Here is a 17,116-nt window from a genome sequence, read left to right as displayed (position 1 = left end):
GAGGTGGCATTATAATCAAACAGAACATTTCCGAGAGGTGGCGTTGCAATCAAACAGAACATTCATATATATACTAAATTTACTAAAGTTTGTTTTCAACACTTAGGAGCTGATTCTACAAGTGAAAATAAACACAAAAGCACATGGCAGATGTGTGAAGTTGCTGTGTTAAATGCTGTCAGGGATCGTCCTGACACCAGTATGCGCGCTATAGCCAGTGCCCACAACACCTCCCATGTTAATGTGTGGGGCGTCCTATCCGAAGAGGGGATGTACTCTTTCAAACTCTAAAAGGTCCAAAACCTTTTACTTCAGGACTTTGGCCCACGTGTGGTGTTTTGCCAATGGTTTTTGCATCACATGGGAACTATCTCGAATTTTGTGAACAGGGTATTGTGGACGGATGAAGCAGAGAGAGAGAGAGAGAGAGAGAGAGAGTGTGTGTGTGTGTGCGTGTGCGTGTGCGTGTGTGTGCGTGTGTGTGCGTGCGTGCGTGTGCGTAAAAAAAGAGAGAACATGGGAGAATAAGGCTACTGCCAGAAATGGTTCCGGAACATGGGAAGAATAAAGAAACAGCCACATGCAAGCAGACCCTTCTTCTTGTTCTTAGATTTTTTGTTTCTTAATATCAGTGTTTAGGTTGAATAGATATTTCAAATTCTGAAAAGAAATAAAGTTGCTTAGAATTTATTATCTTATAATTTTATGTGGTTTATATATTCTATTATAAATTTGAAAAACAACAGTGAATGCAGACCACATTTAGATTTTCCTGAATGTGCAAGGGGAAATTCCAAACAGTCTGAAGGTTCCATTAATTATTCCAAACAAATAAATATGAAGCTTCAATTATGATATATTCAACAAAACAAAAGCATATCACATTTACAACAATTAACCAAAAATTATAAGTAAGTATACCTCCTAAATGTGTGCCTAGGGATATATTTATTCTAAGTTTTTGTAATTCTATTGTATGACAACTCTTGCTTAATTTTTCTAGGTCCCTACCGATTACGCATCATATGATCCTAAGAAAGGGTATTCTCTAAGATTTATAGATATCAATGATGGGGGAACCTATGAGTGTAAAGCCTCTTACAATGGCTTTGATCACAGTGAATATATGATTTTAACAGTGTTGCGTACGTATTGTCATTAATTAATTCATTGTTATTTTTATTTATTATAAGCTGGCTTCAGCTTCGTGGCTCATAACAGGAAGCTCTTGAATTTGGTGCTATTAGTGAGCTTCTTCACCTGAGCAAGAGTAACAGTTGGTCTTAAAGGCTGACAACAATGCTTTTCTGCAAATTCTGTGGCTTATCTGTCCATTGGTAAAATAACATATACAGATACACACACATATCCATACACACAGATAAATAATGTTAAGTAATGTAGACACTAAGATGTACATATATGTCTTTATTATTATTATTATTATTTGAGGCCATATTTTTATGGTCTGTTTACTCTTTTTGAGTTTTTTTTGTGAAAACCTTTCTGCTTTATTTGACAAGGTGTTAATATTTTTCAACGTGTGTAATAAGCTTGCACCAGTTTCACTTCCATACAAATAAAATAATATAGTGAAAAATAAGAAATGCAATATTTGGTGGAATGGTCAGCATCATGCATTACGAAGCCAGAGAGAGCTCCCAGGTTTGAAATCTGGTCAAGACATGGATGTATCATTATATTTGTTGAATCATCTTTTTCATCAGTTCATCATTCATCCTCATTAACATGATAACCCAGGAGGTAGAGATGCAATGTAAAACCAAAAAGAAAGAAAGAAGTGAAGCACTACATTTGAAAAGTCACAAGTTCATAATCCATGCCAGAATATACAAAAAATTTAATGTATATTTTTGTGATCTACAATGATATATTTGAGAACATACAAATCAATCTTAGTGTCTATATTACTTCACATCACAAAATGTGCATTCTAATACTAATTGTATCGTGAACTTATGTGTATTTTGCTATCCATATATTACAGATAGATGGAGAAAGATATAAGTATGATTCGAAAAAAGGCTTTACTATATTTTTTCCAACAGTAAGAGAACATGCAGGTGGTTACATTTGCAAAGCTGCCAAAGGCGGTATCACAAAAGAATTTGAATTTCAGTTATACTTGACATTCCGTAAGTACTTAGACTGTCCTGAAATCTGCATGTCTGTGATGACTTGACTGTGCACTGTAGAACCTCACCATAGGTGCCGCTGTTCCTTGTTTGTTCTGTTTTGGTTTGCAGGTAATGGTTTTTTGCTAACAGGTGGAATGTGGAAGCGATACTTCTGATCATAAGATCATAACGTTTATGCATTCATTCAAACTCGCTCTTTGCTTTTGTCTTCTCTCATGCTCATGATTAAACTTAAGAGATAAGGTCTTTGAATTTCCGAACTATTAGTATAACATTTTGAACTATCGTGTTTGAATTTAGACAATTTGCACATAATAGAAAATGAATAATAGAAATAATGAATTGAATAACAAATTAGTTTCTCATGCAACATGAAGCTTTTCATAACAAAGTCTATTTTCATGGCCAAAGGATATCTCTTTCATTTATATTATTTCATTCCACTAACTCATCTAGAAAATTAGACATCAATGATAATAGGATTAAATATTTGACTGTCCTGCTGAAAATTTTGTCTACTGTTTTCAGTAGATCTATAGGTGTTTTGAAACATCTAGTGTGTTCAGATTTTCAAACAGATATAAATAGAAAATCTTAATAAGGATGAAAGAAATGTAATACTTACAGCCACCATTTTAAGCTAAAAACACTACATACATATTAAATATAATACTGAAAAAGTTATATTTACTTTTAGTTTCTCTACTGTACTGTTTTCAGTAGATCTACAGGTGTTTTGAAACATCTACTGTTTTTAGATTTTCAAATAGATATAAAAACAAATTGTAAATCAGGAGGAATGAAAAGTTATATTTACAACCAACAATTTAAGTTACATACACTGTATACAATAATACATGTAATACTGAAGAGATTTCACTTGTATTTCTTCTACTGTACACGTACAGTAGGCCTACTGAACTTGTTCAGTAGAAGTTCAGTAGGAAACCATTGAGCTTCAGTAGATTTCCGAGAGAGACAGTAGAGTTCAGTTGATAACAGTAGATTCTGTCTACTGAAAACAGTAGAAATTTCCAGCAGACTGTTACTCTCAGGGCTGTTGCACCCTGGAATTTAGTTTAGATTGAATTCCTTGACACAACTCCCTTAAATATTTAATAAAATTTAAATTTAAAAACAGGAATACAGATATTGAACATTGAATTTTCTTTGAGGGAAATTTTCATGTTCTCCTTAAAAATAAGTATTAGAAGTAAAAATAATTGTAATTTGTGTTACATTTTTAGGATAAGTGTAAACAAGTGATCTAATAGTTTAGCCCTCATGCGTATTTAAACAACAAATTACTAACACAAATACGATTAATATTTTTTATGTCTCCTTCAGTCCTCCAAATTTATTTCAATTTTCTTAGAAGTTAGCATTATCGCTATTTGATATACAAAATGAAACTGTAAATGTTACCACTGGTGCAGGAACATTTTTGATTTAGAGACTGCATTTTAGAACAGGTCCACAGCTTTCAATTTTTAAAGTAACATTTGCATGACCTTTTACTGCCAATTAAAAAAAAATTAACAAAACTGAATTAAATTAAATATTGACTATTTTCAACATACCTTTGAATGGATTTTTAAAAATGTGTACATTTCCCGAACAGCATAATGCTCTAGGCCTCGATTCTGTTGTTTTGCACTCATTTGAAACAGTTTATATTTCCTCATAATGTTTTCTAAGAATGCAGATCAGGGGATGTAACTAGTAGCACAGTGTTGTGTAATAGATTCATAGTGGGTTGAATTGTTTCAAATAAGGACAATTAATTAAAAATTAAGGGTACACTAATTCAGCAGTACATTTTTTAAAAAATAGATCTGCAAATAATGATACTTATTATTGCACTAGCAAGTTAAAAGATGGTGTAAAAACATAAAAAATAATCTGCTACCAAATAAGTTATTGTCAAAATAAATAGAAAACTGCAAGATTAAAAGAATATGAAAAAGACTGTTATTCCAGCTAATGAAACTAAAGCCCGTAATTATTATATTATGATTAAGATAATAATGATAACATATATTTTAATTCATCTTTGTGTCATCTTGTAAGTTGTAGATGCATTATTAATTTTTAATTTTTGCAATTTATGTAATTATGCATTAATTTTCGTAGACGAATGTCAATATAAAACTGATTCACAACAAATAATAAACAAGTAGTTATTCATGTTGAGGGGAATAAACAACGCGGTTGATATATCCACAAAACTTACTTGTAAATGTTCTATTAATTTCGGTGGCCTCTGCCACCATCCACTTGGGAACTCAATGCTTTACTCTTAGGTTGAATCGAGTTCCCATGTGGATGGTGGCAGAGACCACCGAAATTAATAGAACATTTACAAGTAAGTTTCGCGGATATATCTTTAGTAACTCGCTTACGTCTTATAAGTAGTTATTCTTCATCTTGTAATCAAGGGTCTCGGTTTTAATACCCAGTCTAGTCCCAATTAGCTTTTATATGTATAAAGTGGACTTGAAACAAAATAAAAAAAGTACATATAGTTAAGAACCCATCATTAACTACCCAATTAAATATTATGGCTTATGTAAAAGTAGAGGAGATGGTGGGTGATAATGGTAGAAGAAGTTGAATCTTATAATAATTAGTTCAAAATCAGGTTTTCTGTCATATATGCATGGAAAATTATGAAATTTAATTTGCAGAAAATTAAATGACTTGTCAAAAATGCATTTCCAAAACACCAATTTTGACATCAATATGAATAAACTTGAAACTCTGTGCACATAATTTCTAGCCATAGATTACACATCTCTCCTATATTCAGAACTGGTGAATGCACACGTATAATACATATTAGCATGTAACATTTTTATTTATATTTCCAGTTTCATTATGTTTGTTTAATGAGAAAACCTGACATATATGCAATTTGTTATTGCATGTAGAGCAACATTTTCAAAGCACAATCTCAGTTATGTTGAGTCTTACTTGGTATTTGAAACTTAATACAAGAAATTGTTTAATTTCATTATTAAAATTCCTTCAGTTATTATCATCAATTTTTCCAATAGAAAAATAAATAAACATTGTGACATTTATGCTTTGTGCTATCCTATAATTTTTGTTTATAGTTTGGATAGCCTAGTAGATACAATAGTGCATATAATTTTCTGTTTAACAGCTTCTAGAATTGGTGGGGTTAAGTTATTGTCATGAAGTAGTGTCAAGTCCTTTCACTAAGCTTTTCTTCATGTGTTAGAATTGTCTATTGCGTTATTCTTTGTTTTAATAACAATCTATTTTAATATCCCATATTGTGTTTTATAAAGTACTAATATGTACAGTTAGTGTAATATCTATAATAATTTAAGAATTTCAATATTTAGTTTCTTCAAGAAATGGAGTTTTCAAGATTTATGGATAGTTGTAACTTAATACTTTATTTTTTATCTTTGTAACATATTATGGAAGAGTGAACATTGCTTGTGATTTCTGAAATATTTACTTGTTCTGCCTATTGTCGTTGTCTGCTAATGTGTTAGAAAATTGAAATTGTTTTGTCTGAAACCATATTGTTAATGTTTTACAGAATTGAAATTATTTTGTCTGATACCATATCTAGTTTAATTCTTAAAGTTTGTTACTCTTCCATTCACTAACTTATTTAGTAATTTTATTATACTTTGACTGTGCTACACAATAGTAAATGTTATGTGTGGAGCAATTGGGATAAGAGAAAAATAGCAATTATGCTCTTATTTTACACAGTAATGCCATCAAGTATGTTTATTAGCCTCCTCAATAATATAGTGGCTTATGTTGTCACCTTGCAATCAAGGGATCCCAGATTTAGTACTTTGTGGAGACACATTGTACAATTATTTGAATTCCTCTTTAATCTGTTGGTCCAGTCACAAGTAGCCAAATTGAGGGGGAGAGGGACAATTTCCCATAGGTCCTTCTCTCTGCCACAGCTGCTGAGCACTGTTACCAGCTTCACTCTTTTGGAGCCAGATCTGGCTCTTTCGTGCACATGCTTGGCTATGAACTGTAGCACCCACCCCGTGCCCCACTATGATGCCATCACTGGCTCTAGCCCACAAAAACCAACTTTTGCCATGAGTATGTATTTTGCATGTGATGTGATATTGTTATATTGGCTGCATTGCCCCACCCCCCTCTTGCCTCCTCAGCTGCATTTTTATAACACCGTAGCTGACGTGAAGATGACATAACATTGTTATCTGGGATTCCTTTATTTCCAATTTCATGCAACCATTAGTGGATTATTGATGAGTGATGCAGTGAGATCTAGACAGTGAAAACTAAGAATAAATTGTCATTACTTTAAAGTCAAAGGTAAGCAGTGCCCCCACCCCTCTGAACAACTAAAAGTACCCCAGGAGGCACTTTATGCAGCCTTCGTTAATCTAGCTCCTTCAAAGTCAACTTTAGCTTTATTTAAGGTGATATTTAGCTCTCTTATGCACATCAGGTTTGGCAACACTGCCAGCATGGCCATAGGAGGCAAGGAAAAATGCATTACGCTAATGGGGCCATTATTTTTTTAATTCTCTCGGGAATATCAAGCATCCAATGACAGTGTTAAAAATTTGAAGCCATTAATCAAACCTGATACTGCATATGTATAATGATTAATATGCCTAACTGAACATAAGAAGTTTTATTTCTCTTCTTAGAAGTCACACAGACACAATAAGATTGCACAAAAAAGATTAAGTCACTTCACAGACTCTCTCACATATATGAAAAATTAACGTGGACATATTTGAGTATGACAATGTTTGAAAACAAAATATTTTAACATATAGAATAGTACATGGACGGAAAAAGGACACGTTGAACTATGTCTGAGTCATAGGAAAAAGTCGAAACTCCCATTTGAATAGCCATAACTTGAAGTTGTTCCCATAAGGAATACATATGAATCTGTAAATTCTTATTGATCATATTTTTCAAACAACATATCTAGCTTAATAATCACAAAATAATGCTTCCACATCAACATGAGAGAAATTCATACTCTTTTGTGTAGTCAAGTTTTTTTTAGTAGTAGTGCCCATTCCGACAATATTGAAATAAATGCACAAATGGTGCGTAATTGTCACTCTTTCCCTTAACCCTCCGTCATCCGTGTCCTCATTGCAGTACAAATGTCCCGCACGCGGCACTCAGTGCTGCCTCATCAAACGTTATTTATGTGAATTATTGATGCAAATGGAGGTTGAATTACACTAGCACTTGCTGGAAATCCGGCGAAATATACATGAACGCAAACATGTCCTTTTCGGACATTTTTATCAGCTAATAAAAGAAAAGTAAAAAAAAAAATGAAAGTGTCTCATAGAATTACAAGCTTAGAATCTTGAAGCAAATGCACCAAAATATTATTATAAAAGTAATTAAAATTTGCCATATAACGAGAGCACTAAAAATTTAAATGTTCAACAAATTTTTCAAAATATTTCAACGTAATTTTTTAAAAATTTTCATCGTATTTTTCAAATCGAATTGAAATCATACAACTTATATGGGCATAGAAAGGAACTATTTGTTCCAAAACTCTTTGTCAAAATCTTACTGACTCACAGAAAAAGCAATCAAATATAGAAAACATACCTCAAAGAAACTTACAAAATATATTTTAAAATGTTCAAATCTCAATTTGTTACTCATACTCTTACGAGGTATACGTAAGAAAAGACACACTGACTCAAATATAAGAAACCGAATGTTGTCACTTTTCAATATCATCATTTTGACAACTCCGACATTTTGTATCGGTACCGCAGTGGTTTCTTCATACAAGTAAGTTGCATTCCAAACAACGTATCATGGTTTTATTCTTCTTATTTCCCCAAAATTCATGGCTGGCATGCTGTGATTTAAGATATGAAACGTTCCTGCATGTGGTACTGAGTGCCACCAAAGGGGGGCCGGTCACTTCAGAGGCTTGTAAGTAAATGAAAGAAAGACAGAAAAAAATTGCCAACACCTCTATGTTTTCAGGGGATTAGTGAAGATAAGTTACCTAGTGCTTTCCCGACAATTATTGCGCTGGTAAGGAAAATAATTCAAAATTAAAAAAAAGACAGCACTCAGTGCCGCCGCGTGGGTTACGGAGGGTTAAAGGAAATTTGCCATTTTGTCTAACATCATAATTCTCTTGCAATGTGTCCAGAATGAGCACCCCCCCCCCCCACACACAAACAAACAAAAAAAGTTTGATGTCCCCTGATAAGTTTGTACAGGAGTTCGAACTAAATTCAGTCACAAACACAACAAATAACAACATAGTTCTCTTATTCATGTATGATCTCTACATATTTTCCCTGACTGCTCTATAGATATATATATTACTGATAAAATTGTTTTACCAAGTTTATATGTATATGTGCATGCACTCCAATTCATAAGTTACAATATACTGTAGACATTCGTAGAGTTTTCATCTTTTATTTAACATTTTATATAATGTTAGATTATGTGTCTGTATACGTAGCTATTCTCAATTTGATTCCGTATTTCAGCACACACTGACAGCATTAATGAGCCTTCTATCAATGACAGCCAAGCAAGGAATGTTGTGGTTGGAGGAAATATCACTCTTACTTGTGAAGTTACTACTTTACCTGGAGTGATGTTTGACCTTAATTGGCATATTCCTAATAAAGGAAGAGTAAGTTACAATATGTGAATTCTTATCATGTAAGGATGTTGTAATTTCTTGCCCAATTCATGTTTTGTGGTGAGATGATATACCTGAAACAGTATACATGAGTCTCATTTGTTGTTGTATTAATTTTTTAACCACTTCCCTGATCCCTGTCAACAGTATAGTTCCATCCTGGCTTGGTGAGATTTTCGTTGATACTGTTTTACACTGCCCGACTAGTTCAACTGTGAGATGTCTGCAACTGTTGAGTTTTAGTTGTAATGACAATATACAAATATGGTGTGCTTGAACCATCGATGCTTAGTCATGCTGAAAGTGAATTATGGCTTGTATTTTAGTGTCGATCAGTATGTGAATCCTATACAATATATACTGTTTTCATTTTATGATTGTTGTAGCTGATGTGTTTAAGCAGTGGAGTGGTTGAATGAGTTTTCTTCGTAACAGCCAAATGCTTCTATACCTTATGTGTTAGAATTTTTGGTTGGGATGGGAAATTTTTTAAATCCCGATGTTTGGGATGGAAAAAAATCACTTTTTTCTGAATGTCGGGAAATTTATGGAACAGGAAATGTTCAGAATTTTCTAACACTGTGAAAATATTGAATCTTACATACTATACCATCTTCAAGGAAAAGTTCTTGCATTTCCAGAATAAGAACTGTTATTTCAAGATATTTCAAACTGTTACTTACAGTGCAGAAAACATTGATAGTTGACCATATTTTCCATATTTTAACACAATCATTCGGCATTTCCCAACTGTTAAGAATTCACAAAAGTTGGAGAATCACTTCCTGAAGTCAGGATTAGGACAGGAAATTTTTTCCCAATCCCAGTAACAACTTTTCAGGATCTTGCACAACCATATTTAATTTTATACTTGTAATTAATTGTGCAGACATTGGGAATATAGTCTGAATGTTGCGAACAACAAACATGTACATCCTGAAGCTTGAAGCCTTCAGCCAGACCCTGTGGTAGAGTTGTTAGCACATCATGCTACAATGCCAGGGGTCCCGGGTTCAAATCCCGGCCTGGGTATTTGTGAGTGTCCATTCCTCATGTCATCACTCATCCCCATTTTCACAATTAGCCAAAAGTGGCAGGAAAGTGAAGTAAGTAAAATAAATCAAATCGATAACAATTGAAGTTTTCCTGGTGACAAATGATGATTTTTGGGAGGATATCGACTAGATGACTTGTGAAGATGTTCAGAACTTTCATTATCTAATATCTTCAGGGAATGAAGAGCAGTAGACAGAGTTTTCTCTCTTAATAAAAATTGCATGTTTCATACCATCTGTGATGTGAAGGCCACTGTAAAATTGTCGAAGGAACGCAAATAAATCTAATCTAGTCTAGACTTTTGTCAGCAAGGAATGATCTAGTTAAAGCTCATCACCTGGTTCAGAAAATGCATGTCAATGAGGTCCTTAACATACTCCAGTTCTTGAAGATGAAGGTGTGGGCTTTCAATGGCTCAGAACATTTTCAGAACTCTTGAACTTAAAGATACGTCTGGAGTAGAACTTGCTATAAAAAAATCTGAACGTGTATAGACATTTATTTTAACCATGTGAATATATTTTCAGGCACAATCAGAATATGAAATAGGAAATTCCACCTCACGGACTTCGGTAACTCGTGGTGTTGAATATAAGCATGGATCAAGACATTTGATTATTCCCAATGCTACAATGAGTGACAGAGGTTATTACAACTGCACTGTCGAAGATGCTCTTAAGAACAAGAACATAAGGAAAGTGTTTGTGGAAGTACATGGTACGTAATTGTAGAATACTTGCAAGGCTACATTGCTAGGTTAGTGTACCTTACTAAAGGAATGGAACATGTATGCATAGTTTGCAACTTTAAGTCAAATATTATGCAAGATAACATGTATTTTAAGTGGAAATATTTCAAAGTATTTGATGTAATTTCATCTTCATTTGTAGAGATTGAAGTGCAGTGATTAATGTTGGCCCATTTTTAAATGCATGTATAGCCTTAATCAAGGCAGAACTTGGAAGTATTTTTCTATACATAAAAAAAAAATCGTGATATTTTTATATACTTCATGTGAATGGATTTTTCAGTTTGTTAAGCTTAATAATTTACTTGAATTTCCATTTACACACTCGGAATGACCAATATTTATTATAAACATCAAAGTAAAATCTTTCCATCATGAAGACTATATAAAACAGCCTTACTAAGTTGCAGACTGGTGATTTATATACATGGAATGGCTATAGTAAATCAGTTGAATGCTCAGCTTTGAAATGGAATGACAGTCTGTGTAGTTTTGAAAATTGCACCTTCCCACTGGTGTAGTGTAACATCTTTGCCTTGTAATCAGAGTCCTGGGTTAGATACCCAGTGGAGTCACATAGTGGTTCAGAACCCACTTGAAACCATAGTCCCAGTCTCAATTAACCCGTCTGTGCATAAAGTGGACTTAAACAACAAATTGGGAAAATTATAACTAAAAAGAGATCTAAAAGTATCTTTAGTGCAGACTGATGTAAGTTATGTTTCCTTAAAATATGTAGTTTAACAATGACTTTAGTAATTGAAATGTTTTTAGTTATCACAAGCAGTTGTCTATCTATAGTAATATTAACTGCATTTTATTGTATTTTTATTTATAAATTTCATCCTGAAAATCCTTTCTACAATGCATGTAATAATTGATGCTCATTTTATACAACAAAAAAGATAAATGCTCAAACTTTTTAAATACAATTATAAACTTGTAACATGACTTCATTCTAAATGTCTAAAACAAAATCTAAGTATGGCCACAATATCAACCATTGACTTCATATGCAGTTTGTTTCTATCATATTTACGAAATACTGCTAAAAAATAAACGTGGCCATTAGGACAGGTTTTTACAATGTTGCATTAAATGAAAATAATTTCTTACTTTTTGCATGACAGATTTTCATGGTGGAAGTCTCAGTGACTAGTTAAACATTATATACACACTGGTAAATACAATACACTCTATTTATTAATTTTGTCATCTTTGGTTGTTTTCTAATTACAAAAGCTACATATTACTGTAAGTAATATTACTAATGCTGCACTTTGTTGCTTTTTTAATAGCTAGTTACAACATAAAATAATATTTTTATGAAAGGCTGATACATGGTGGAAGTACATGGCACAGTGTTTTGAATCCCACTTTAAACTGTAGGTCCAATTCCGATTAGCTTATTTGTGCACAAAGTGGACTTAAAATAATAATTCAAACTAAAAATCTTATTAAAGGCTTACCCTTTCTTCTTTTCAGACACAAACACTTCCTACATAAACTTCACAGTCGAAGGTGAAGCATATAAGATCCAGGTGAAGCATGGAAAGGACTACGTCAGGTGGGTTGTTTTGGTGAATGCCCACCCTGCTCCTCAGCTGGTATGGTTTGATCCGGAAGGATACGAAATAACCAACTCGAAAAAGTACGATGTGAAGGTGGAAGCAAAACAGACCATCTTGATTATTAACAACATTCAGATGAAGGATGCTGGACAGTACAAGCTGAAAGCTGTCAACAAAATCGAGGAGAAAGAGTTGAATCTTACTCTTGAAGTTGAAGGTAGTTGCAAATATAGTAATGTTTTTGTGTAATTGATACATGGATCTACTTAGGAAGAAAATTTTTGTGTGTATGACATTGAGGCTCAAAGAAGTTTTGCAATTAGTTGATTTGATATGGAAAGACTCCGTAGTCATTGACTGGTTAAGCAATAGGGACACAGGGACATGTGTCTCTCCTAAGATCTATTATAAAAAGTATTGATAGCAAAAGTATTGACTGGAAGAGCAACCCCTTTCCAGATAGTAAAAGAATAAAATTAAGTTTAGCACAACTACATTAATTAGGACTAGATTTACTAGACGCCAAAGTAAGTCAACACTGGAAATTAAATCTGGTACTTGTTGGTTACAAGTCAATAACATTAATTGATATCACAAATATTTTCCATATTTGTGACAATTTTGCCTGACGAAATGAATTCTCAAACTTATACCTTTCTGTAATCATTGTTAAAACACATAACATACAACTACTTCCATTTCACAAAAATCTACTGAAGTTGTCACCTTATAATCAAAGGGTTGTGGGTTCAATTCCTGGTGGAGGTGCATTGTACAGCAGTTTGGATTCCACTTTGAAGGTCCAGTCCTGATTAGTTTATCTGACCAGAAACTGTACATAAAACGAATCCTTGTAACTATCTTGATGTGAATATTACGAGGGGCATATCATAAAGAATTACACTTTATTGTTTTAATGCAAAATGAAATGGCGTAATTCCAAGCACTGCGCAGGATGGGCGCATAGGTACCTTGTCTACCGCCAGGTGGCAGCACCGTGTGACGGTGCGTAGTCTGTGGCCTGTGCAGCCGTCGAAGCTCAACGTCACGAGTGCTGTTGCGGACAACATGGAACAAGATGAACGTGGTCAATGATGGACGAGTTGGTTTTTGTGGAAGGAAGGGGAAACAACGGCACATATCCATAGACAGTTAGTGGCTGTGTGTGGCGAGTATGCAGTGTCACGGAAAACGGTGTATATTTGGGTAACTGGCTGGAAAAATGGTCAAACGTCGACGGAGAAGGGAAAGAGTCCAGGGCGACATGTGAGTGTGAAAACAGACGCAAACATCGCGCGTGTGGAAAATGTCATAATGGAGAAGAGGCGTGTGACGTTTACGGAACTGGAGAGGATTACAGGATTAAGCAGACGAACCCTGCAACGCATTGTGCACAGTGACTTGAAAATGGGTAAAGTGTCAGCTCGGTGGGTACCAAAATGTCTTAACGCATGCCACAAACAACAACACGTAGACATTTCCAGGGAGCTTTTGGAACTTTACGACCAGAATCCAGCTGATTTCATGGGGAAGCTTGTGACAGGTGATGAAATGTGGCTGCATTACCATGAACCAGAAACCAAATCCCAATCCATGCAGTGGAAACATAAGGGAAGCCCCCTGCCCCCACCCAAGAAATTCAAAACAGCGCCCACGGCTGGGAAACAAATGGCCACTGTGTTTTGGGATAGTGATGGCATCATCCTCATTGATTGGCTACCGAGGGGAACCACCGTTAACAGTGCAGTCTACGTGGCAACACTGACACGGTTGCGTCGTGCAATTCAAAAGAAGAGGCAAGGCAAATGGGGCAAAGGTGTGCTTCTCCAACATGACAATGCCCGGCCGCACACCAGTCGTGAAACAACAGCTGCTATTGACCGACTGGGTTTCAAGATGTTACCACATCCAGCATACTCTCCCGATTTGGCACCATCCGATTTTCACTTGTTTGGCGCCATGAAGAAGCTCCTGCATGGTAAGCATTTCAACAATTGTGAGGAGCTCCATGAGGCTGTCCAGCGATGGATGCACACAACTCCAAAGAACTGGTTTCAAAATGGTCTCGAACGACTTCCACACCGCTGGCGTAAGTGTCTACAGCTCCAGGGGGACTATGTTGAGAAAGTGCATATAGCCGATTAAATGTATCTATGTGTCTGTATGTATCGAATACAATAAAGTGTAATTCTTTATAATACGCCCCTCATATATATGACTGTTTTTAATGTCAAAAAATCTGCACATTATGTTTCCAGTTTTACATCTTATATGCTTACAGCATATTGTTTGCCCCTCCCAGAACAAAATTCTGACCTAGATCCACCTAGTTATCATGCTGAATGTACTGATTCAGTGAAATTTTGTTAGAGGGTGTTACAAAGATTTTGAGTTAACTATGTGACTAATGCAAGAACTGTTCTTACATTAGTCACTTCTGTTTATATTCCTTGAGGCTGAATCTAGGTCTAAAAAACAGGAATGAGAAAACAGCAGCTCCTGGCAACATTGGATCTTTTGTGGTGTTGAAAAGACTGCTGCTAGCTGTAAGTTAAGAAGGAAGAGCTAATAATACAAGTACAAACAAGGTAAATGTAGATTTATATAGATTCCCAGCAGGAAATTCACATCTAAAAATCACCCCCTCTCAAGTATCATTTCAAGATCCTTTGCTGCTTCAAGCATGTAATGTGAAGTCAGAAAGGATTCCTATCCTTTTTATGGGAATTTGTAGACATTACTATTACTATTACAGTGCATATTCATTTATGTATTTTTAGATACTCCATCAGTACGGATCCTTAGTGATGAATATTACTACTATAAGAGAAAGCACAAAGTGGAATGTGAAGCCATAGGATATCCAATTCCAACAATTCAGTGGGAGTTTAAGAAATGTATGAAGTACCCTGATTGCGAAGGAGATTTTCAGTCTATACAGGTAACTATTTCATTCTGTGGATTCAAAATAGAAATCAAATATGTATTCCTAGTAAGATTTATTTTGAATAATAATTATTTACTTTATTTATACAAGTTTCTTTCCATTTCTTGTTTGTGAACATTTCAAGAGTTGAACTCCCAAATCCCTCATTAGGCATGTTCTTGTTCTAGAATATCTTATTACATGCAGTGTAGTAAGATTCCTTTTCCAACATTTAAGGTTAGATTTGCACTTCATGTAACTGGTTGTTCATGTGTAAATATTTATTTCTTGCAGGAGGACTGGTACAAGGAGACTGTATACAAGTACCAGATAAAGAGTGTCCTGGAAATAGAAGCCACCCACACTGGATTCTTGTCTTGTATGGCCTGCAACAAACTTGGTTGTGAAAATGAAACTGTCCAGTTTCTTGTTGCTGGTAGGGACACCTTTCGTTTAACTTTTAATGCTCTGTAATTTAGAATTATACAAAAAAGAAAATTCACATTTACATCTATCAACAATGCAATTTATTAAATAATCATATAGGGTCATGGTGGTCCAGTCGGTCGGGTGTCTGGTTGCTACATGGGAGGCCCAAGTTTGATTCCCAGAGTGGGTGATTTCAGGTGGGAATTTTCCCTGCAATGTCCCAGCATGAAACACCTCTGGAGTTCACTCAGCCTGTAACAGATAGGTACTTGGGGGCAACCCTATGAGAGGAAGTAAAAGCAACTGGAGTGAGATGCTGATCAAATCACCTCCACAAATGACAGAGATTGTTACTGCATGGGAGCCTACTGCATATCCCCTTTTCATGTGGCTTGACGGTATATAACAACCTACAGAAATAAACTTTACCTTACAATAATTGTATTTACTTGCCATAATAAAAATAATATGAAGGGAAAGGGGTGGGGAAGTAGAGAGAGAAATCTTCCACTTTCCTTTCAGTGGCAGTCTCTACCTGAAACCAGTCAAGCGCTCAAGAAGTCTGGAGGAACTCTTCCTTTCAGACTGCCTGGTCACACAGCCAGTGAATGAGAAGAATGTGAAAGCAATTGGAAAACAATAATAGTATGAGATCGATTGATCTATCACTGCTAGAGTCGCTACTTCTCTGATTCAACCAGACCTATTGATTTTCTATCTGCCTTAATGTCATTCCCTCCTTGGCTCTCGGTAACACACTGAATAAGTTTCAACTCTTATATTAGAGTGAATTAATTGAATGCAATATTAGTTGTTTGTAAGAAGAGACTTAACCTGTAGCAGACTATGTCTTACAGTCTCAAAACAATCTTCCTCGCAAAGTACTAAATAAGGATCAAACAGAGGTGGATGAAACTTTTGAAAATAATATAATTGTGGTGGGGAATGGATTTTTTCTGGGTGGGAAGTTTTCAAGCATGTACATTTCAAATGTCCAGTGATGAAAGAAAACCACTCTATTGTGGGAAGGGAAATTTTGGTATCCCCTTTCTTCTAAACAAGAGTAAAGTAAAGTGCTCCCATGTGCTTTGCACCATGACATAAAGGCGTATAGGGGGTATGGAGTTAGGGCCTGACACTTTCTTGATCAGGACCGAAGGTGGGGGTGATGTGATCAGCACCATGCCCCTGGCCATCTTTAACCCTCCCCCCCCCCTCAGAGTTTCCTTCAGGTATCCACTTTTAGGACACTGGGTGGGTGCTGGAGCAGCATAAACAGGTGGAAAAAAATCCCGGTTCTCCTCCACCACGGATCGAACATGGGTCTCTTGCATGGTAGTCAGATGCTCCAAACACAAGAAGAAGAGGAAATTTAAATTTTACACAAAAATTCCTAGTTGTAGGGCCCCGTTTGGCTCCACAGTAAACTGAAGTGAATAAGAAATTCTAAAATATAGTGTTGTTGCGGTCCTACAACTGTGCAAAGTTGGGTTGATAATTCTTCAATAGCTCTTTAAAAAAAAATATATATTA

At 35.1% G+C, this 17,116-nt stretch overlaps 1 protein-coding gene across 3 annotated transcripts in view; it reads left to right on the top strand.

Moving 5' to 3' along the window:
- Positions 1–17,116, top strand: part of LOC146004761 (vascular endothelial growth factor receptor 1-like) — a 161,976-nt gene that overhangs the window by 100,383 nt on the left and 44,477 nt on the right. For 2 of the 3 annotated variants that reach the window (XM_083143760.1, XM_083143742.1), the window contains exons 5-10: positions 2,009–2,156; positions 8,696–8,844; positions 10,437–10,626; positions 12,143–12,445; positions 15,009–15,169; positions 15,449–15,590. In XM_083143760.1, the coding sequence (XP_082999886.1) occupies positions 2,009–2,156; positions 8,696–8,844; positions 10,437–10,626; positions 12,143–12,445; positions 15,009–15,169; positions 15,449–15,590 (1,093 nt within the window). Of the gene's footprint in view, positions 1–1,003; positions 1,146–2,008; positions 2,157–8,695; positions 8,845–10,436; positions 10,627–12,142; positions 12,446–15,008; positions 15,170–15,448; positions 15,591–17,116 lie in introns of all 3 variants that reach the window. The other variant, XM_083143751.1, reaches the window with a different exon arrangement.

This window comes from Lepisma saccharinum, chromosome 1, assembly GCF_977018435.1.
Source record: "Lepisma saccharinum chromosome 1, izLepSacc3.1, whole genome shotgun sequence".
Lineage (NCBI taxonomy): Eukaryota > Metazoa > Arthropoda > Insecta > Zygentoma > Lepismatidae > Lepisma > Lepisma saccharinum.
This window is presented reverse-complemented; position numbering and strand designations above follow the sequence as displayed.